General features: G+C 46.5%; 3 protein-coding genes across 3 annotated transcripts; 2 read left to right on the top strand and 1 right to left on the bottom strand.

Annotated features, from left to right (window-relative positions):
- Positions 1-5,625: 5,625 nt before the first annotated feature.
- On the bottom strand, positions 5,626-9,343 carry C8R40DRAFT_1162116 (uncharacterized protein; the record flags this gene model as incomplete). The annotated part of the gene is made up of 11 exons (XM_046230213.1): positions 5,626-5,886; positions 6,077-6,355; positions 6,660-7,247; positions 7,296-7,651; positions 7,705-7,981; positions 8,030-8,246; positions 8,293-8,560; positions 8,616-8,721; positions 8,778-9,050; positions 9,110-9,214; positions 9,242-9,343. The coding sequence occupies 11 exons, from the start codon at positions 9,341-9,343 to the stop codon at positions 5,626-5,628; spliced, it is 2,832 nt and encodes a 943-aa protein (XP_046083797.1).
- Positions 9,344-10,218: 875 nt separating this feature from the next.
- Positions 10,219-11,665, top strand: C8R40DRAFT_1173458 (uncharacterized protein; the record flags this gene model as incomplete). Its single annotated transcript, XM_046232021.1, has 8 exons — positions 10,219-10,548; positions 10,588-10,725; positions 10,772-10,858; positions 10,910-11,032; positions 11,081-11,191; positions 11,225-11,335; positions 11,368-11,465; positions 11,524-11,665. 8 exons carry the CDS (start codon positions 10,219-10,221, stop codon positions 11,663-11,665), a joined length of 1,140 nt encoding a protein of 379 aa, XP_046083796.1.
- Positions 11,666-18,704: 7,039 nt separating this feature from the next.
- On the top strand, positions 18,705-20,002 carry C8R40DRAFT_1071621 (uncharacterized protein; the record flags this gene model as incomplete). The annotated part of the gene is made up of 5 exons (XM_046226353.1): positions 18,705-18,809; positions 18,863-19,105; positions 19,162-19,356; positions 19,751-19,876; positions 19,928-20,002. 5 exons carry the CDS (start codon positions 18,705-18,707, stop codon positions 20,000-20,002), a joined length of 744 nt encoding a protein of 247 aa, XP_046083795.1.
- Positions 20,003-21,656: the final 1,654 nt, after the last annotated feature.

Below are 21,656 nucleotides of genomic sequence, written 5' to 3'. Positions count from 1 at the left end.
CGGACGCGCTCACCCGAAGATCAGACGTGTACCCAAAGAAGGGAGCTCCATGGGATCAGGTCTTAGCGGGGAGGGAAAGAGTACTCATACCTCCAGAACGTCTCAACGCGACGATCCTCATGAACGAGGACCTGCTAGTAAATCGAGTAAGGGAAGCTCCAAAGGACACGACTATGATCAAAGCACTGAAGAGAATTGCACGCAACGAGAAGGAATCTCTCGTCTGGGAGGATGGGATGATAAAGAGGGGAGGTCGCATATATGTCCCAGACACTGGAACTCTACGAAGGGAGGTTCTACAGTCGTACCACGACCATAAACTGAGGGGACACCCAGGGAAGAAACGCACCAAGAAGCTCGTAAACCAGCTGTTTTTCTGGAAAGGGCTATCCAAGGACGTGAACTACTACGTGCGGAGCTGCCACCTGTGCTTGAGAGCAAAAGCCAGTCGCTCCAAACCTTATGGGAACCTCCGTCCATTACCAATTGGTCAACGACCTTGGTCCTCAATCTCCCTAGACCACATCACCCAGCTCCCAGCCACGGCGGGTCCAGAGAAATATGACGCCATTCTCGTGGTAGTCTGCTGACTCACCAAACAGACCATATACGTTCCTTGTCACATGACGGATAATGCGGAGGACTTTGCCAATCTATTCATTATGCACGTCTTCTCAAAGCATGGGATGCCCTCCAACATAACTTCAGACCGGGGCTCCCTATTCGTGTCTCAATTCTGGAGGGAGCTTTGTAGAGCACTAGGGATCGAATCCCGCCTGTCTACTGCATACCACCCCCAGACAGACGGACAAATGGAACGAGTAAACCAGTCTGTGGAAGCATACCTTCGGAGCTATTGCTCCTATGACCAGGACAACTGGGACCTCTGTTAAGATCATGTACACTGTGTAACCGTGCCAGAGGCCACCAGGTGTCTAAGTGCGGGAGGTCGAGTGGGACAGTAGTGAAGTTATTAACATCACCGCCGTTACGCTGTTAGTCCCCGGAGATCGAGAGTAAAGAAGGGAGGAGCTAAGTAGCAGCCAAGTCGGAGCGGCGGTATCGCTGGTGACAAGGAGCGAACCAAAGAACGTTTAAGTCCTAAGGTCGAGTAGAACGTACTTCAAGGCGTTGAGCCTGAAGACTTAGAGAAGAGCTAAGTTGGGAAGGGAGATCTAAGTTGATAATTAAACTGAGGAACTACAGTAGCGTACAGACAGTATTTATATCTACGGAACGGCGCATCGGTGCGGAGCGCCAGACTAACTACTAGGAGCTATACGTGTAGTACCTGCAGGGTAAAGTAAAAGACAATAAGGAGAGACTAGAACGGAAGGGTATGTGTAACGAGAAAGAACAATAAGGAGAGATTACAATAAACAGTGGATCTTCGGAATACCGAGCGGCGGAATGGAGGCCCGAGGCATGGGCTTGACAACCTCCTCCTACCAATGGCTGAATTCGTATACAACAACAGCCCAAACACGACGACGGGTGTCTCACTGTTCTTCGCCAACAAGGGATATCACCCAAAGTTGTCTATTACGCTGGAGCAAGTACAAGGAGCGGAGGTCAACGAATACGCGTCCAACCTCAAGGAACTACACGCGTACCTCCAGGAACGAATTCGGGTAGCTAACGAGGCCTATATGAAGTACGCGAACCAAAAACGCCAGGAGGCCCCGGACTGGAAGGCGGGGGACCACGTCTGGTTGAATATGGAAAACGTCAGGACTAGACGACCTATGAAGAAACTAGATCACAAGTGGACGGGTCCCTACTCAATTTTGTCAAAAGTAGGGAGTCATGCTTACCGACTGGACCTCCCTGGGGACCTCCACAAGATTCATAATGTGTTCCATGTAGACAGGTTGAAACCTCACTTCCACGATCATTTCAAACGATGGAACTTCCCACCCCCCCCAGTCTTTATAAAAGGGAAGACGGAACACTTTGTTGAAAGCATCCTAGACTCAAAACCAGTAAGGGGACAATCAGGAGAGATAGAATACCTGGTTAAATGGGAGGGGTACGGCGACGAATTCAACTCCTGGGTAGGATGGGAAGGTATGGTGGGCTCAATCGAGCTCCTACATAACTGGCACCAACAACACCCAAGGAAACGCCAGCCAACGCGTCTGCAATGGGCTTCATTGGAGCGGGAAGCACGGGAAGATGAGGAGGAAAGCCCGGAAGGCAGTAGGGAGCACGGGGAATGAATGAAGATAATGAAGACCCGATGGGGACGACAACCCCATGATATTCACGACTCACTAACGACAGCTTATAGCTTGCATCGGAGGGTTCATGCGACCTAGGTGCACCACGATTTCACTCTTATTGATTTTTCACACAGTATAAAGGATGCTCCCATTAATTAACGAAAAAAGGCAAAACAAAAAAGGAAAAGAGACAAGTTTAAGGTAGAGGACAAGTACAAAAAGGGATAGGTCGACAAGAACACTACATGAGGAACGGGAAGGTGCTACGACGATTCCTCCTTAACGATACCCTGACCCGCCGCCAGGTCGACAACTTCCCTCGTCACAGAAACCCGACCCACACGAGACTCCTCCGTTTCGTACAACTCATCATCATCGCCAGTAAGGTCGATGGCTAGGTTGGCGACGGATCCAAAGCGAGGGGGCAGAGTGGGGCAAGGAGGGGGAGGAGACAGGGAGGTTGGTGACTCCTGCTCAGGCAAGAACAGAGGGACTGTCATATGCATGCAATTCACCCCATACGCTTCCCGGCCCGTCCCGGAGCGGCCGGACTTCGGAATAATAACCTTGTGACCATCATTGTATTTATTTATTGTTCCGAGCTTTCATTGAGGTCTTCTGACTGTATTTGGGATGTATATAAGCTAGAATACTTTGTACATTGTAGTCAAGCTTGAAATCAAGTGTATCATCTTATCCCAGTCTTTAATATCTTCTTTACCCTTTGCTTCCGGACTCCCGGATCATCAGGAACCCCATTTAGGCTGCTCATACCAATCTTGCACTCTTGCCATTATATTCCCGGGGACACCAACAGTGTGTGAAGGGTGTTGCTAATAGCTTCACCGATGTCCCACTCCCAGTGTGTACTACAGGCCAGTACTCGGCTCCGGACCTCGGAGTTATCCCGGGCCATTTCCGGCCCATAGCCGACCTCAGAACCTCTATAGTTATTGACCTGTAGGCACGGTCTTGTCAGGGACCTGGGGATGGGAACCAATGGAAGAAGTGGATACCGGAACAACCGGCGCTTCAGGGGACTGCTCTACGACCATCTCCCCCAACGGTTCGGTAACCGGATCTACCGCAGACATGGGAGCTGGGGTATTCGGGCCAGGCAAAGGAGTGTCAGTGATATGATGAATGTATCGCAGCATCAACTGCTCCCAATCCGCAGTTAGCTGGTCGATACTGGGAAGGGCAGGAATGATATCGTCCCACCTCCCAGCACCGTCACTGTGAGGGAGAGGTGTGGACAGTGCTAACATGTGTCGGTGGAGAGGGGGTTCTAAAGAATCGCCGGGAGGAGGTGCGAAACCCGCATGTTGAGCAGCCGTAAGGAAAGGACCATCATTATCGAATCGGGAGTGCTCCAAGACCATGCGATAGAAGCCCTTGTCTTTGTCAACAGCGTTATTAAAAAACCACTGGATACTGCTTATGGATCGCATATACAGATCACTGTTGATACCTCAAGCTGCCTGCATGTAATCCAAGGCCAACCGGAAGTTATGCCCAACGACGTCAAGGTCATCAGAATCGAGACCACGACGAAGGAAGGCAACTACCGCTTCGATAATCGCCCCAATGTAACGGTGGTGATGATGGAGGACGGTCGTGGGATCCGAACGGTAAAGGCGATGAGCAAAAGTGGCGACGCGGCGGAGGTCCTCATGAGCCTTGTTAAGATCTCCCTCGAGTTGCAAGAGAGGGGGCAGGACAACCTCGTAATAACCCTCGTCAGGGTACTCCTTGATCATTCGGTCGACAAATGCTGCACGATCGCGAACACGATGGACCTCCTCTTGTAACTGCTCCACAAGACAACGTTGACGTGTTGCAAGAAGGTTAGACTCATCAACCAGACCTTGTTGATGCAGCAGGGTGGTCGTCAAATGCGAATTTTTGCGATTAGCAGTGGAGAGCTTCTCCACAGCGACCTTCTGCTCCTGGGTGGCATCTTGAAGATCTTGCTGCAACTTCCAGAAACGCTCCAAGAGACTCTGGGAAGAGAGTTAAGCAAGGAAGAAAGAATTAGAGGAAGACGAAAGACTCACTTGACCAGAAGTCCCCGGTAGGGCTTCATCCAACGCACGGAATTGATCCAGCACACCACGGTACTCCACTTCTTGTTCGCGGACCTCACAATTAGAAGACCGCAATTGCTCCACCTCCCGTTGTTGAGATTCGAGGGCATGCGAAGTGTCCCAAAGAGCGGAGGTAAGGGAGGAATTCTCCCGCTGCGAGTCTGCAAGCTGAGACTCCAACTCACGAACGCGAGCAGCAAGACGCTGATTCTCAGCACGGTAGGGGTGAGCCGTGAAAGTACGAGGTACCAAAGCAGGGCGAGGAGTGGGAGGCATAGGGGAAGAAAGGAGGTCTTGTCCGGCACCCTTTATAGGCGTTCAAGTAGAAGGGGAAGAAACAGCTTGTGGAACCAAACCAGAATGCAACTCCGCCACAGTTGCCAACCGAACCAAATCGCTGGGACCCTGCATTGGCAGGTCCCTGTTAAGTACCCCCATTAGGGAAGGGGAGGCAGGAGGGGGAACAGGAAGGGAAGTAAGAGCTACCGAGTGAACAGGGGGAACCACCAACTGAACACGACGGGGAGGTTCTGCATTCACCTCTACACCGCTAACCCGGATAAATAGTCCCATGATTAGGTCCTGAAATGCGAAATCCTTATTTGTGTAAAGACATAATAGCCACATCCATGGGACATTACCAGGACATTACACAAGAGTGCATACTTAGGATATGTTACAGTTCTTCCTTCGATGTCCTTTCTGATCTCAAGTAAACAAAGTCAATGTAACATTCATCTGCTGTCTCTCACATCATCGCTTCAATACTATAGCCCATAGTTATGTTTAAAATCACATATTATTGTTTCGGAATCTTCTCGCCGGCCGCTACTATGAGCTCTCAAAAGACCCAATACTTGGGAACAGATGGGTCCCAACAAGTGCACAGAGATCTCTCGCTATCCCTAGCGGCTCATGCTATCTTATTTGCCTCCGACCAATCTGATGCTACCGCTGGAGGGGTTTCCGATGCAGTAAAACGTGAACTTCGGGATGTTCAAGCACGTATTTTGAAGTTGCTGGAAACAGATGATGCCTCGCAGGTATGTGTGCTGTCGGTTTTGACCTTTTGTCTGTGCATAACCTACTGCTACAGGGGACCTGTAGCTGTGCTTTTCCCGAGCTATCACAAGACTCGCAGATACCAACTTCTGACCAGGAATTAATACGAATCATTGCCGATGCAATGTCTGACTTTGAACGGGACCAACAGATTGAAGATAGAGATGATAAAGGTTCTGTCACCGAGCCAGATACAGTGCGGCAACTTCCCGCTTAAATTTCTCATCCGTCTAATATTCATTCTCTAGGTTGATTCACCATACTCTTTTCTCGCGGCACCTGCTGATAAACGGACTCCGGGCTGGTACAGGAGCCGCCTCCAACTCTACTTGAACATCAAAGAAAATCTTGCTGATATATGGGTGCAGGAAATGTCGAGGGAACAGACTGTAGTACGCACACAGGTTGTTATTGAGCAACACATGCTTGAAGCTGTTGAAGCCCGAGCTGAGGCCAAGCAGAAGAGGATATTGAGAAACAAATTGGCCCAGGCGGCGCATGCACTCGAAGAACGTCTGAACCATAGTCGATTACAACCTACCTACAAGAATATATAATATCAATCTACTTCTTTCGCTTTCGTTCCTCTGGAGCTTGAACCTCTCGGTTGTCAGCTGTAGTAAGTCCTGCTCCTGAATTTTTGGCAGCTGCATTCTTCGCTCGTGTCTCTGCCGCTTTGCGATTTGTCTCGGCGCGTTTTTCAACCTGGGACACGACAAGTTTACCAGCTAATTCTCTGTGCCATTGTTTGCGATCAGGGTAGAGAGGGCGGGGTACTGTGAGATACCGAGGAAGAAATCTCCGGAGATGATGTGCATTGTGGAGCGCATGTGTATTTATGATGAACTTTTGGTCGTCAACATGTTGGATAGTTTTGACCGTAATATTCAACTGCTGTCGTTCTTGCTTTTGCTTTGTGGTACCTGATGCCTGACAATTTGAGCCTCGACAATCATGCTGCACATTCACAACAAACTGCAATGTCTACGTTGATGTTTTAAGTTGCTCCGGATGAATGCAGGAAGTAAACAGACCTGCGATGGTACAACAAACCTGCGTCCAGATGGACAGGTAACTGGCATGAGATAAGTTGGATGTAATGCCTCTAAGACTTTGAACTCTTCGACCACTATCAAACCTTGAATGTGATTGCCTTGTAGCAAAATATCTTGAATACGTGTGAGACAGGTGAACGTGTCCTGTGTTGACTGATCAAGGCCAACACCCTGTATACCAAAACATCAGCTTTATGTTGACATTGAAGGTAGGGAAATACCTCAGTGCGTACTTTATATTGTATGACACCAAAAGATCCAACTCGACATTGATCTCCAGACACAGCTGTGGTGTATATGCCATTTGTCCAGTCCTTCGAGCTTGAAGAGAGATCGACGTGACAGGGATTATATGCACCAGGAATTTCCATGTCGGAGAGGGACTTCAAAACCGTTTTTGCACGCGAGACCCGCTTAATGAACCCAGGGACCCACTCTGGCTTTGGACTCCATCCAAGATGCTTCTGGAAAATTGGAGTTTGACGAAGCAGTAAACGAACTTCATTTCCAGCCTGCACCCACCTCCCTTCACTGTCGCACCAATAACCTCCACTAACAAGATGTTTGACACATTCAAGGTCAGAGAACTTGTGTGCAATATCTCGACTGGGAGCTTGGTGATTACTCAAAACAGAGCACATTCGGAAGATTCCATTGAAGCATTCGTAGACCTCAGTGGAAAAGCGAGCTCCAGGTCCTCGACGCCGGATATTCGATGGAATATGAATGATTGTATGGAGCTTAACTTTGACTAGAATTTTTGAGGGATCGATACTGGCAAATGCATCCAGAACATTTCCGATGAGAACCTCCAGATCTGCCTAAATAATATTCAATTCAAGCAAATAGGAAAATAACAAAGGACATACGATGTACTCTTCCATATCAGCAATCTCGGATATCCATAGTAAAGCCCCAAGCTCTCCGGTGGTCCGCAGCAAAGTCATCTGTTCGGAGGTAACCAAGCCATGTACGTGAAATATCATAGTCTGCATCAATGTCTTGAAATGTTTTCCAATGAGTCCATTACGATATTGCATCATGTATGCCGCGCGAATTGGTGGGACAAGCAAACCATCAGTATTCGTACTTTGCAGACGAACCGTGAAGATGTCCTGCTGCTCGGGGCTCCATGATGAGTGTAAACCATGCCAAACATATTTCTCGGTCCCAAGCAGAATAGTGTGTAAAATTTCAACTAGTGTATCTTGTGAGGGATCAAAGACTGTAGATATAGTATCATCTTCAAACCTTAAAGAAGAAGAAGACGTGACTTACAATCAACATCAAGCAATGGGTTGTAAGGTTGGTCTGTCTGCGAGGCAAGCCACAGTAGCAGGATTTCGGATATATCTTCTTTGCTTTTTTCTGGGTTCTCACCCTGCTGTCTACGGGCTTCCTTGATGAGAATGTCAATCCAACGTTGTGCAATTTTATCTTTTGTGCCAGTCCTCGTCTGAAGCTCTTCAACGCGTGCAGATACACCATATGTTGCAAGTCGGATTTGCTCCAGCACACAATCACGAATTTCTTGAACACTACGAGGTTTTCCACACTAAAAGCATGTATAAGAGAATTTCACCTGAAGAGTTACATGGAATACTTCGTAAAAGTCATGATAATTTTCGACTGTTGCGTGGAATCCATTTTCGCCCCCTGCAAGGCATGACCGACACTTGCAATTACCACTGCCACCAATATGTGAACTTTCCTCAGCCTGTTGAGGATTATCTGCAGGGCAGTCTGGTATCACACCCCGGAGACTGCATGGCCGTTTTGTGGATGCATTAAAGCAACGAACAGGCTCTGTATGAGTAGATCTGCACATTTTTAGCAGAACAGGAAACAATGTTCATTGGCACTCACTGTAGCTGCTTGACGATTGGTTTAAATTGCTCCAGTGCACTGGCAAATGGTGAAGTGGAAACAAAATGAACAGAGTATTCATGCTGCAAAAACTTTCCAGGGAGGTTAGAAATCTGAGCGTAGGCATTGACATGCTTCTGGTATTGTTTTGAACGTGCACCCGACACATCGTCCATCCAAATTGCAAGCCAAACTGTAAACAAATCTTCACCGTTATCGATAGCCCGATTACAGTTGGGAATCTGGGATGCAAAGGATGAGAATGCTTCTTTCTCATCAGTCAGTACCACGAAATTTTGCATAGAAAACATTAATATACACACCCTCAAAGATCAACTCGCCTTTATTTAGTGCAACAAGCTCCATGTATGTAAGATGAAGCTCTTTCACTGATACTCGGACCTGGTCCATCTTAACAGTGAGCAGACCCTGGATATAGCTATATCAAGAAAGAAATGATAGGAAACAGAGAATACTGCATATACCCGTTCATTTTTGTTGACAACATGACAACTGGCAAAAATTTCCCCTGCCTGAGTGATCCACATCTTAGGAATTACCCACTGATGATCCTTCAGTTGAGCCACTTCATGAATATAGTGCCGTTTATTATCAACCAGAATGGATGGGGTAAGAAAATCGAGTGGAAGTTCCATCCATCGACCCTTTGGTACTTGCCACATTTCAGAAATGGGACTGCCATTAACATCCTCAGGATAAACATGAATCAGTGGTGCAACTTCAGGGTTTGCAAGATCCTGTCAATGGATGATACTAGGTTCAGTAAATATCCTAGGTAAGCTGGAAGTAAGCTTACCCGGGCCATTATGTCTCGGATATCTGTAGTATAAAATAGATTTCCAAAATCCGACTTCGAAGGTTGAACCCGAACACTACAGTCTTCTCGGATCTTCTTCTGTGCCTGTCAGAGTGCTTTGAATGAGGGAACATCTTTTGCACCACATGCACGCATAATCCACAGGAAGATCTTCAATTGGCTTGATGAAAGTCGCAAACGAGGAAGGTTATCAAGGATATCAAGATAACACATCTTGAAAAGACATTATGGATAATAAAATCAGAAAAATATTGCATAATGGGCTCACAGTTTTGTTTTCATATGGGGTCCAGTCTGAAGTTCTTGTCACACCCACAAAGAAATCAGCCACTTCTTCTTCTTCAGCTTCCTCGTCATATTCTAAAAAAAATTAAGCATCTTGGGTTCAAAATGAGAGTTTATATACCTATAGATTGAAACTCATTTATCACAGATGGAACTGTTGCATCATTGGAACTATCCAGATACACCTCCTCCAGTGCAGACATGCGCAATGCTGCCAACTCCTTGGCAAGAAGTTCATCTTGAACTTCCTCCGTTACTACACTGGGGGCAGAAAAATAATGTTCAATGTCCTCTGATGACATGCACATATCATCTGGACCAAGACCATTGATATCGACTGATGCTGATGGAGAAGAATGGTGTGGAGGCTTAATTATTGAGTTTTTCAATGCAACTGAACTGGATGAGAATAATTGTGTAAGGTTTCTACTTCGCTCTATATCAACTAAGCGGCGCCGCTTCAGTTCTTCTATTGCTTGAGAGTGGATTCTTGACTTTTGATGAGCTCCAGTAAAATTGGTGCGGGTTGTCCATGTAATATCGTTGTGAGGATAAGCTTCCCGGCAAGTTTTACAGCTGACCTTTCCTGTTATGCTGTTGACAAAAGCCTCTGTATGCTGAATGAGAAATATATTAACTTGAACAATAGTAGATAAATTACCGGAGCTTATGTCGCGTGGAGGCATGAAAAGAAAGTTAGAAATAGTTAAACACGCACTGGGATGCTGACCGTGATTCTTACATAATTCAACTTCGAAAAAATCAATTTTGAACTGTCTGTCTCTCACTCTTTTGACACACAAATGGACGTTGATTCCATTGGAGAAGATTTAGACCCATATGTCATTGCCGCGAGGCAGCGCATTGAGGAACAACAAGCCTCACTTGCCTTGGCAAATACAAATGCTCCCAGACTTGAAGACAACTCAGGCTCAATGACACTGACATTCTCATCCGATTTATTCAATGCAGGTACTGTGCGCCGCCGGACAGATAGTGACCCTCTCCCCCCCCCAGGATTCGAGTTCGCTTCCCAGGCCCCAATTATGTTCACCACAGACCGCGGAAAGGAGCTCTTGAATATGAGGAACTTGTCGCCAGAGTCAGTAACTCAGGCCGAGGAATTCTTGAGGGTAAGTTGGTCATTACTCACAAACTTCTTGCGGTGATAGGCTTACATGTGTATGGAGTGTCCGGATACAGTAGAGAATATGTTTCGGCTGTATTTGAATGTTCTCCAGAATCAGGACATGTTGCGCATCATGTTTAAGGACAGCGCGCTGAAATACAAACCAACAGAAGATGTCAAGGTATGTACGTGCCTATATTTGGTCATGCTTCTAACTTTCATTGTAGAAGACGGCCATAGATTATGCAAACCTGTTCCTGTGCTCTCCGACAGTTTTTGCCTATAAGCATGACTCGTTACCTCAAAAAATTGTTGTAAGTCCACTTGTTTGCAATGGGCAGAAGATCCCTTCTCAATTTTATCAGGATACTATGCGTGAAATGAAGATTTCGGACTTACCACCAGCACATGAAACCGGGCGCTGTAAAGTTATTTCAGCTGAATGCGGAGGAGCATTGATTCATGGCCGGCATGCTATCAAGGAAAAGGTTCGTGGTCATTGTATACTCACATCATCACAAATAACACATGGTCAGATTAGTGCGAGTATTGGTCCAAAGACTGACATTGCAATTTTGGTGCGACAGATCATACAGGGAACAAAATCTCGTCCGACACTTGCATTATACATACGGATTGCATTTCTGGTCAGCCTCGACCTTCATTTCTGTCCATTGTAGGGCCTATCTAATGAGCAAAAACTCCAGCGACGCGTGTTCATTGACACCGAGGATGCAAAATTGAAGCAAGAGAGAGAAGCAGCTGAGAAGGCCTCTGAGTCAACAGGGGTTGTAAGCAAACCAAGGGAGATGACAAAGAAAAGAAGAACGAAGAACAGACCTTGGACGACTTTTGGGGGATAGTGGACAAGAAGTTGGAATCTTACCGGACCCAGGTTCCAGACACGGCCATAAGATTCGAGTACGTTGTGATCATATCATCTGCCCACCAGGCCGCTTCTGATTTTCTCGTTGCACAGGGTATACAAAGGGATTTATGATGATGATGTTAAGCTTTTCCCGCGGGATAGTTCATTGGGGGCAGATCTTGTTGTACGCGAAAAGGATGTTGAGCCATGGATTCTCAGTATTCAAGCTCGTAGTCAGTATTTACCCTCATAATAAATAGCATTTTCGATCCTCTCTTGATCTCATTTGTTAATTGCATTGATATTGATTCTATGAATTTAGAACAGTCTCGAGAGATTCTGAGAATTTCTGAGAACTATCACAGGTAATGTCTCCCTCAGGTGGACATTGATGTTCTAGAGACATCATTCACTTGACGAGGCAACACAAAGATGTCAGTATCATAGGTATCCCTGAATTGGACAGTTGGGCCGGTGTCAAATATTCTTAATGACGAATGTTCAAATGATATCGAGGTACATTATGGCAACATTTGCGCCTGATTATCCCAACAATCACTTCCTGATATCAGACCAACATCCTACCAGCAGCGTGGTGTACTGCAGGGGACTTGCGACGAGAACGTTTTTTGGGAGCATCTGACTGAATCTTCTTGCTGGAGGGACCAGCCACAGGCATAGGGGAACGATTGCGCTTACGTTTAGCTGCGACAGCTGCTTTGTTCTGTTGCAAGGCAAGAAACTCCTGCAACTCTTGCTGGTCAGCATTGACCGCGTCCTGCTCGTCCAACATATTCAGCTCGAGAAGGATGGAGGTGGAGGAGGTACGCGCATGAAGTGCAGCGTCATATTCACGCCAGGCAGTCAATGGAATACCCCAAGTCGATTTATGGGTAGGAGTTCTGTGGAGCTCCAAGAATCTTTGGCTGTAGGCAAGATCTTGATTACAGCGACGGGCGAAATATCTGTATCGAAGAATCTTCCCCAGACTGCAAGTCTTCTTGGACGAGCAGTTCGTACACCGAGGGGAATTCGGCAACACCTTACATTTCCCCGGGGTCTTCAGGCAATTGGCACAAGGAGATGCTACCTCCGCTAAAAGAAGCCATAATGGGTCATCCTGACAGTAAGCCGACAGTGGTTTGCCAGTGTTGAAGACTGTCTCGAACAGTTGGAGCTGCGGATGAGACGGCGACTCGATCATAAAAGCTAGCTGGTCAGTCTCGACCTCCCCATTGGATTCAGGACCTGGGGAAGGTACCTCCCCCAAAGCGGTAAGAGTGGGTAAGGAAGGAGACGGAGTGCGAGAAGCAGGACGAGCAGGAGTAGAGGACATTGCAGTTATAGGAGTTTAACCCATAAAACTGAGGTGGTGAAAGAAGGGGGAAAGGAAGAATCTGACGGACTTCAACAAGAAAATTTTGGGGACCATGTGAAGGTCAGGTGACTTCCCGGAAAACGCGCCTACCCTTCGCGAGGGCGCAAAAGGGTTACAAGGGGGGGTAATGTCATGCCCTGGCTACAACCAGACCTGCCCCAGTACCAGCCATCACCTCTTATTTACTCCTACACCTTCCTATACACCTCCCCGATTCCCAAACACCACCACGCACCTCCCCAACTATCACCATTCCCCTGACATACCTACCCAAACGTCCCGACTCTCACCCCGATACGCATACAACACCCTCCTAATAGCCAACCCCTTTAAGTACTAAATCTCGATTACCTTCCTCCCTAGATTAGCTGCCTCATGTTCCAGATGTTCTCTTGTTCACTTCCTGTACCTACTTAAGTAGCGCTGCAACGTCCAGAAGCCCCAGCTTGGTATATTTTGAACACACACCCTTTTGCATAGGTCCAGTCCCTGTCCCTTTGTACCTGCTAACCATACGGATTTCTCTTTACACTCTGTTTCTTTATCTCTGTTTCTCTCAACTCTTGTCTCTCATATCTACGATTGTCTCTACGATCCAATACACACTTTTACTTCACGTCTAAGCAATCCGAGTGAGTCTCCGAGCTCCCTCGAACAATACTAAAGCTCCCCAGCGCCTAATGCCTTGGTGAGCTAACCTCCCCAAAACCTCCTTGAGCTCCCCACTTGTCCCACAAGTTCTGGGACCTCAATCTAGGTAACGTCGAAGCTACTCCCTACGTCGAACTACATGCCGCTTCTCCATTACTACCTCCAACACTCGAGGACGTCCACCTCTAACCCCCAGTTCCCGGGACCTCCCCTCCCGGGTGTCCACCTCCTTAGGAGCTTACACACTCAAAACCTATTCTCTCTATGACCTATTCAATCTTACGTTGACGTTCTAGCGAGTACAACTCCTCCTACGCAACGCTACTAGGTTTCGTACCTCCACTTCCTCTACCTACGCCATAGGGACCTCCCTGGACCTTACAGGAACCCCTTCAAGGGTCACATCTCTCAATCCCAGCCACTACTAGGTCATTCCCGTCCTCGGTCGCGGTTTTCGTAGCTCCCTTCGAGCTCCAGCCTGCTCCTAGCACGCTACAACATAAACTCTTCATACCAAAACCTACCTTAAAGACCTATTCTGACCCAGGTCTTACACGTCCGAGTCCCATGAGCTTGTCTTGGCAGACTGCTTCCAGATGTCCTCGGCGTCCACAGTAATGGCAGGTGGTTTCTTGGTGTGGGCAGTTTTGCTTGACATGACCTTGGGCACCACAGCCGAAGCATCGTCCTCGCATGCGAGCTAGGAATGCCTCCCTAGTATTCCCATTACTAGTGTGGGTTGCATCAATGTCCATAGCATGGGGGTCAGCAGGGGCAGTGTGAGCAGAGTGTGTGGGAGCGTGTCCAGAATTTTGGCCAGTCATGGTGGGGTCGTGCATGTAGCTGTCCACTGATATGGCTCATTTGATTGCCTCCTTAAGAGTCGGAGCAAGTCCTTGGGTGATGTTTACAATGATGAGATTTTGTCGGATCTCCGGAAGTAGGGCAGTGAAAAAGTGTTCCCATAAATCAATGTCAGACATTTCAGTCTGATCCTGTCAAGTCCATGCCTCGGGCCTCCATTCCGCCGCTCGGTATTCCGAAGATCCACCTTTATTGTAATCTCGTTCTTATTGTTCTTTCTCGCTACACATACCCTTTCATTCTAGTCTCTCCTTGTTGTCTTTTACTCTACCCTGCAGGTACTACTCATATAGCTCCTAGTAGTTAGTCTAGCACTCCGCACCGATGCGCCGATCCGTGGATATAAATACTGCCTGTACGCTACTGTAGTTCCTCAGTTTAATTATCAACTTAGATTCCCTCTTTGATCTAGTCCTCTCTGAAGTCTTCAGGCTCCTCGCCTAGAAGTACTCTCTACTACAACCTTAGGACTTAGTTCTTTGGTTCGCTCCTCGTCGTCGGCGATACCGCCGTTCCGACTTGGCTGCTACTGGCTCCTTCCTTCTATACTCTCGATCTCCGGGGACTAACAGCGTAGCAGCGGTGTTGTCAATAACTTCACCACTGTCCCACTCAACCTTCCGCCCTTAGACACCTTGTGGCCTCTGGCATGGTTACACGGTGTACATAATCTTAACAGATCCCCAATATCCTTGAACTTCTGAGCAAATTCCGCAACTGTCTGACCTTTACCTTGCTTGAGATTTTTGATCTCACTGTGAGCTTCCATACCCGGGTCTACTGACTCAAAGCGCTGAATGAACTCTTTCAGGAACTCTTCCCAAATTCCTCCAAAGGGGAATTTTCCGCATTGAAATGTAGCAAATGTGGGGTTGCCCGGTCACCCGCACTTTCAGTGGAGAACCCTAGGGCTGACTTGATAAGCTTTGCCTGACTCTTGGTGAGATCAGGTTGTTCCGATGCCCAGTTCTGGAACTGAGACATGAAGCAACGCGCCTCAGCACTATCTTTACCCTTAAATACCTCAGGTTTATTCATGCTTGACCTGGCAAATGAACGTTCCTCCATCGCAGTGGCTAGGTTGGCTACCTGTTTAATAAGCTGTGCCATGAGGTTGTTTGCAGTGGGTGGTGTAGGGGCAGGTTGAGCAGGTTGAGCAGGGTCAGACATGATTGGAGTGGGCAATCAGGAATGGGGAATTGGCAGGAAGGTTGTATTGTCTGCAGTGAATGGGTTCTGGACTGAATTGGAAAGTGCATGGGGGCAAGGCTGGGAGTCACAGTCACACCAGGTATTGTCAATCTGATGGACATGGTGTTGATCTCTGGAATCGAGTGCGTGTTGGAGGGCGGAGCAGTCTGTTGTAGCAGTAAGAGCAGAAGGATCTACGGGTATAGAAGACATGATGTATGTGGATCCTGCAAGGACAACCTTATCAGTAGGCTGTCAGTGCAGTAATGGATCTTGACCTAATGTCATGAAGCGGCAGAGGCAAAGTGACTAAGCAAGGCGGTGAGGCGGAGCAACTAAGCAGAGCGGAGGCAAACTGGTCCCAGATCATGACAGAGATATATTGAGTATCACAGTCATAGGTAATAATAAGTAAGCACATACCTGGTCCCAGATAATGAAAGAGAGGTCAAGATAAGGGACCAGGCTGTGAGGGACTGGCTTTATATACATAATCCAATCCCCAAGAAATGACGATGTAATACTGTACAGTTTAGGAACAAGAAGGTGGCGGAAGCCAGTAGAAGGCAAAGTGTCACAGGTGGATCAGTAATCGATGGGATTTGACAGTGATGTAATCATACAAGTAAGGGCGTCGAGACAGTGAGAAAAGGAAAATGATAGGGGCTACGTACTTCATGACACTGTTGGCCTTTGTGGAGAATTGGAGACCTCACTAGGGGAGGTCCCCCTCTGGCTCCTCACAGTGGCCACCACCTCCTCTTGTTGTTGAGCCCAGATGGCCCGATATCATGCCTCTTGTGCTGCCTTCATTCTAGCTGCTGCGGCTAGCGATGCTGCTACCTTCTTCCTCTCCTCCTTCTCCGCTGCCTCCTTCTCAGCCTTCTTCCTGGCTGCCTCCTCCGCCTTCTGTGCTTTTACCCTCTTGATTCTTTCCTGTGCCTCCCTCATGATCCACTTCTTCTTCATCAATAGGGGTGCCAGGGTTCGGGGGGTCGGCGGGGCAGGAAGAGGTGCTGGCAGAGGGATTGGTAATGGTGGTGGTGATGGTATGGCTGTTCATCATTCTGAGGATTTGGAAATTTTCGGAAAGAAAGTTGGGCCTTTTATACCCTTCAAAGACCAAATATTAGGTTTATTCAATTAAACCTTTTTGGATTTAAATTTTCCACAACTAATATTTTGTTGATGGGATCAATCTTTGGTGATGTCAGCTTTTGAGGGCTCAAGCCTAAGAGGGGGATACTGTCAAGTCCATGCCTTGGTAACCCTGCTCCACCACTTGGTACTCCGAGATCTACCATTTATTGTAATCTCTTCCTTATTGTCTTTCCTCGCTACACATTCCCTTTTTACTTAGTCTCTTCTTTATTGTCTTATTTTTGACCCTGGAGGTACTATACATATAGCTCCTAGTAGTTAGTCTGGCGCTCCACTCCGATGTGCCAATTTGTAGGTATAAATACTCTTGTACTATACTGTAGTGTCATGCCCTGTCCCTAAAGCTCCCCTTGTTTACCCTCCTAGACATCCCAGAACTGCTTACCAGTTCTTCTGCACCTCCTAAATAACCTCCCATGAACCCCCCATGAACCACGGAACCCTAGCCAACCTCCCGACCAATACTAACCTCCATCTGAAGCAACAGTCTCAAGACTCGCATATGCCTTCAGACAATCCCCTATCAATTTAGCCTCATGGGCTCTGCACTTCACGCCATCCCCATTAGATGCTTGTTTATTACAATGTCTCTTTACCTATTCATCCCACCTATATAAGTATCCTTGGTAACATAAACGCACCCAGCTTGGTATATTTTGAACACACACCCTTTTGCATAGGTCCAGTCCCTGTCCCTTTGTACCTGCTAACTATATGGATTTCTCTTACTCTCTGTTTCTTTATCTCTGTTTCTCTACTACTATCTCATCTCTACGGTCATTTAAACGATCCAATACACACTTTTACCTCACGTCTAAGCCAGGACCTTCTATGAACCTCTTCAAAGGCCAACTCCTTCAATCCGAACTACTCTTAGGTCATTCCCGTCCTTGGTTGCAGTTCCCGTAGCTCCCTTCGAGCTCCAGCTTGCTCCTAGCACGCTACAACATAAATTCCTGATACCAAAACCTACCCTAAGACCTATTCTGACCCAGGTCTTACATGCAGTTCTTCAGTTTAATTATCATCTTAGATCATCACTCTCTATTCTCTGAAGTCTTAAGGATCCTTCCCTTGAGTACTCGCTACTCTGACCTCAGGACTTACAGTTCATTGGTTTGCACCTTGTCGTCAGTGTTTTTGCCATTACTGACATGGCTGCTACTTATGTCCTTCTTGTACCTCTCTTCTATTATCCTTCCCCAGGGACTAACAGTGTAATGGTGGTGTTGTTAATAACTTCACAACTGCCCCATTTGACTCTCTGCACTTAGACACTGAATGGCCCTTGGCATGGGTTTCTAGTGTACATGATCTTAACAACATGATTTTAATAGCTAGTGTTACTACAAGGTTAATAGGTTGAACCAGAGGTAGAAGGCATGCACTCTTGAGCCTTGATCAATATGTTGCCAATATAGTACGTGGCAATGTGAATTGCATTAGCAACACCCGCAATGCTAAGCACCCACTAAAAACCATTATCAATAAAGGACAAATGTCCACTTAAAATGTCTAACCTCAGTAGAACCAGGTAACACACCCTCACCACAATACACATAGTAGTAGAAAGAATTTGGCCAGACTTTTCAAGTCTTGCATGTGATTAGTGGCTGTGCAAAAAGCGCTAAAGCTCAGCATTCTGAGCTTTGGCACTGGATTTGACCAGTGGCTGTGTTATTAAAGCGGAAATCAACACTACAAAAAATTATGTGTTTGTCCCTGCTTGGTCCAATCATTCCAATTGGCTAGACAAATTTTGTCTTAACATAAATGCACGCGCGTCGTGTAGGGTTCAATTGACATCACAGGCGAAGGAAGTGGGCGGAGCAGAGCGACGCCCCGAGCGTAATTAAGCTGTGCATCGCACAGGTTACTGCTAGTTGAAAAACAAAAAACAGCTGACTCATGGCTGTGCAAAAAGCGCTAAAGCTCAGAATTCTGAGCTTTAGTGCCGGATTTATGCACCTGACTAGTGGCTGTGTCATCAGAGCGGACATCCACAGATGTTACATAACCAACAACAGCTTTCTTTTTCTCTGCCCTCATGTCACTCATAGTCCCCCCATGGCTCAGGGCCAAAGTCCAGGCACTCTCTCTGTTCTTCTCAAAGGGAGTTACAGATGCAAAGGAGGATGATCAAACCTTACAAGTGTGCTAGGACTTCTGTTTCCCACTTGAATTCATTCTCACCCAGATATTCAGCCTTTTGCAATAGCTATATATACTGAACTCCAAGAAAGAGCAAATAGTAAGACCTGGAGGAGATTCCTGAATCAACCATGGACCACACCCACCTTCACAGAGCAACAGTGGCTTTTTATATGCCACCCACTGTTCCATATCAACCTCTTGCACCTACTAAAAGATAAGAAACATCAGCTCCTCAATCTGGGAACAGAAAAGCACCAATTAGCCCAAGTCCCTCCTAGTGCAGTTGATAAATCTGTAAGTGGCACAGAATACTTTATGACCTACTCTGTAATGCTTCATTATTCCCCAAGTTTTGTCCTCTTACTCATGGGGGTGGATGGAGAAGTATGGTGCAAAAAGCTAATTCTGCCCTTGAAAAACACCAAGAACACCAGCCACATGCATCACACCAATCCTCAGATCCTTTCCTCCAAACTCTAGATGATCTGTTCATGCTGTTTGAACAACGAGCATATTCCAATGTTGCCATCAACATTAGCCTAGTGGTAATTTATATAGGACTTTGCAGACATGTGCAGTATTATTCATGCCTTGGGAAATCCAGTTACTAACACAGTTCCTCCATGTAGGGAATTCTCAGTTTCCCCAATGACTTCCAAGAGTTTTCAGAGAAAGTTACTCAAATGTTTGCAGGGCTTGCATTTTTTGAATTAATATTCTCAAGAATTTACTACAACACACTCTAGGTCTGCCCAAGTGATTCTCGATAAACTCCGATGCTTAGAACCTCATTATAATGCCCAGAAATGGCTCCATCCTGCCCATGCCTGCTTCTCCATTTCACCTCTTTATTGTTTCAAAACCTCGGCACTTTTCAAAGACAGTTAGGTAATTGGAGAATATATTTTACCTTTTCCCATTAATCATTAGGTATTTTAGGTTGCTAAAGCACTAGGCCCCTGCAGACCAGACACACTTGTTAATCTGGAGACAAAGTGGATGAAATTGAAGACTAGGAAGCTGAGGAGTCACAGACTGGAGACTCCGCTGATGATATACCCCAAGGTAATTATGACTTTAGTGAATAGAGTTAGGTCTCTAATTTATTCATTTCAGAAATGGATGTCATTAGGGACACATGTTAAGATCATGTACACCAGAAAGCCATGCCAAGGGCCATTTGGTGTCTAAGCGCAGAGAGTCAAATGGGGCAGTGGTGAAGTTACGAGGCTGTAGTTTACGGAAGTATCGTCCTTATGTACGGTACTCCATACAAAAATTATTTCCCTTTATGGCAGTAGTTTCGCCTTATTTGGCCAAATGTAACACTGAGTTGAATTGTATTGAATTCTTGTGACCGGCACGGGATATCACGGGACTGTGACTCTGTCACAATTATTTTTTCTCGCCTCACAGCATCTCACTCAGTTACTCCCTGCTACTCTATAGATACTGTAATTAATGTAAATTTGCTTTTATTTCATTATTAAAAAACATTCAATGTCGGCGCCTGTAAGGCGCCCCGTTTATTTGATTCCATAATATTCAATAACCTGGTGCAGTGGCCTGCAATCGCATGTTATTAACAATACCACCATTACACTGTTAGTTCCTGGGGAAGGATAATAGAAGAGAGGTACAAGAAGGACATAAGTAGCAGCCATGTCAGTAATGACAAAAACACTGATGACAAGGTGCAAACCAATGAACTATAAGTCCTAAGGTCAGCGTAGAGAGTACTCAAGGTAAATGCCTTAAAACTTCAGAGGACAGAGAACAATAATCAAACTGAGGAACTACAGTACAGTACAGGAGTATTTATACCAACTAATTGGTGTATCAAAGTGGAGTGCTAGACTAGTTACTAGGGGCTGTATGTATAGTGCCTTCAGGGTAGAGAATAAAACAATCAAGGTAGACTAGAGAAAAAGGGATTGTGTAGCAAGCAAGAACAATAAATGGTAGATCCCAGAGTACCAAGCGCTGAGGCATGATCCTGACAATACCCCCCTCTTAGGTTTGAGCCCTCAAAAGCCGACATCACCAAAGATTGATCCCATCAACAAAATATGAGTTGTTGAAAATTTTAATTCGGATATACCTGTGGGCCACTGGTTTAATTAAATAAACCTCATATTTTGATTTTGAAGCATATAAAACACCCAGGTTTTTCCCACTGTAGACCTAACTTTTTCCCAAAAATCTTCTAAGTTCATAATGGTGACCACCAGCCATACTATTACTACCACTACCAGCACCATCTCCACAGCTAATCCTTCATTGTTGCACCCACCAATCCTGCTGATTATGAAGACAAGGAGGAGTGGATTATGAGGGAGGTAAGAGAGAAGATCCACAGGGTGAAGGAGAGGAAGGCAGAAAAAGCCTAAGGATGAGGCTGCGAAGAAGGCAGCTGAAGAAGAAAAAAGGAAACAGGCGGCAAGGAGAACATTGTGGAACAGAGAAGGAAGTCAGCAGAGGCAGCTACTGCAAGGAGCCAATGGGGTACTTTGCCAGGCAAAGTTTTGGTGTTCCCAAGTAAACCGATAGTTGAGATCACAAAGGCCAGAAATGATGAGGGGAAGGGGCAAAGCCAGAACCAAGGTACATGATCAGCAGTTCCCTTGTAGTACTTTTGTTGACTTGTCTTTCTGTACCCTATTGGTGGAGATCTGTCACGAAGCGGCAGAGGTGGAGTGACTAGCAGAGCAGGAAAGCAGATTGACTAAGCAAGGCAGTGAGGCAGAGTGACTAAGCAGATCAGCAAGGCGGAGCGGAGGCAAACTGGTCCCAGATAATGACAGAGAGGTCAAGATAAGGGACCAGGCTGTGGAGGGTTGGCTAT

Source organism: Lentinula edodes (assembly GCF_021015755.1).
Source record: "Lentinula edodes strain Le(Bin) 0899 ss11 chromosome Unknown C8R40scaffold_30, whole genome shotgun sequence".
In the NCBI taxonomy this organism is placed as follows: domain Eukaryota; kingdom Fungi; phylum Basidiomycota; class Agaricomycetes; order Agaricales; family Omphalotaceae; genus Lentinula; species Lentinula edodes.
Note: the sequence above shows the minus strand (reverse complement) of the source record. Positions and strands in the feature narration are given on the sequence as shown.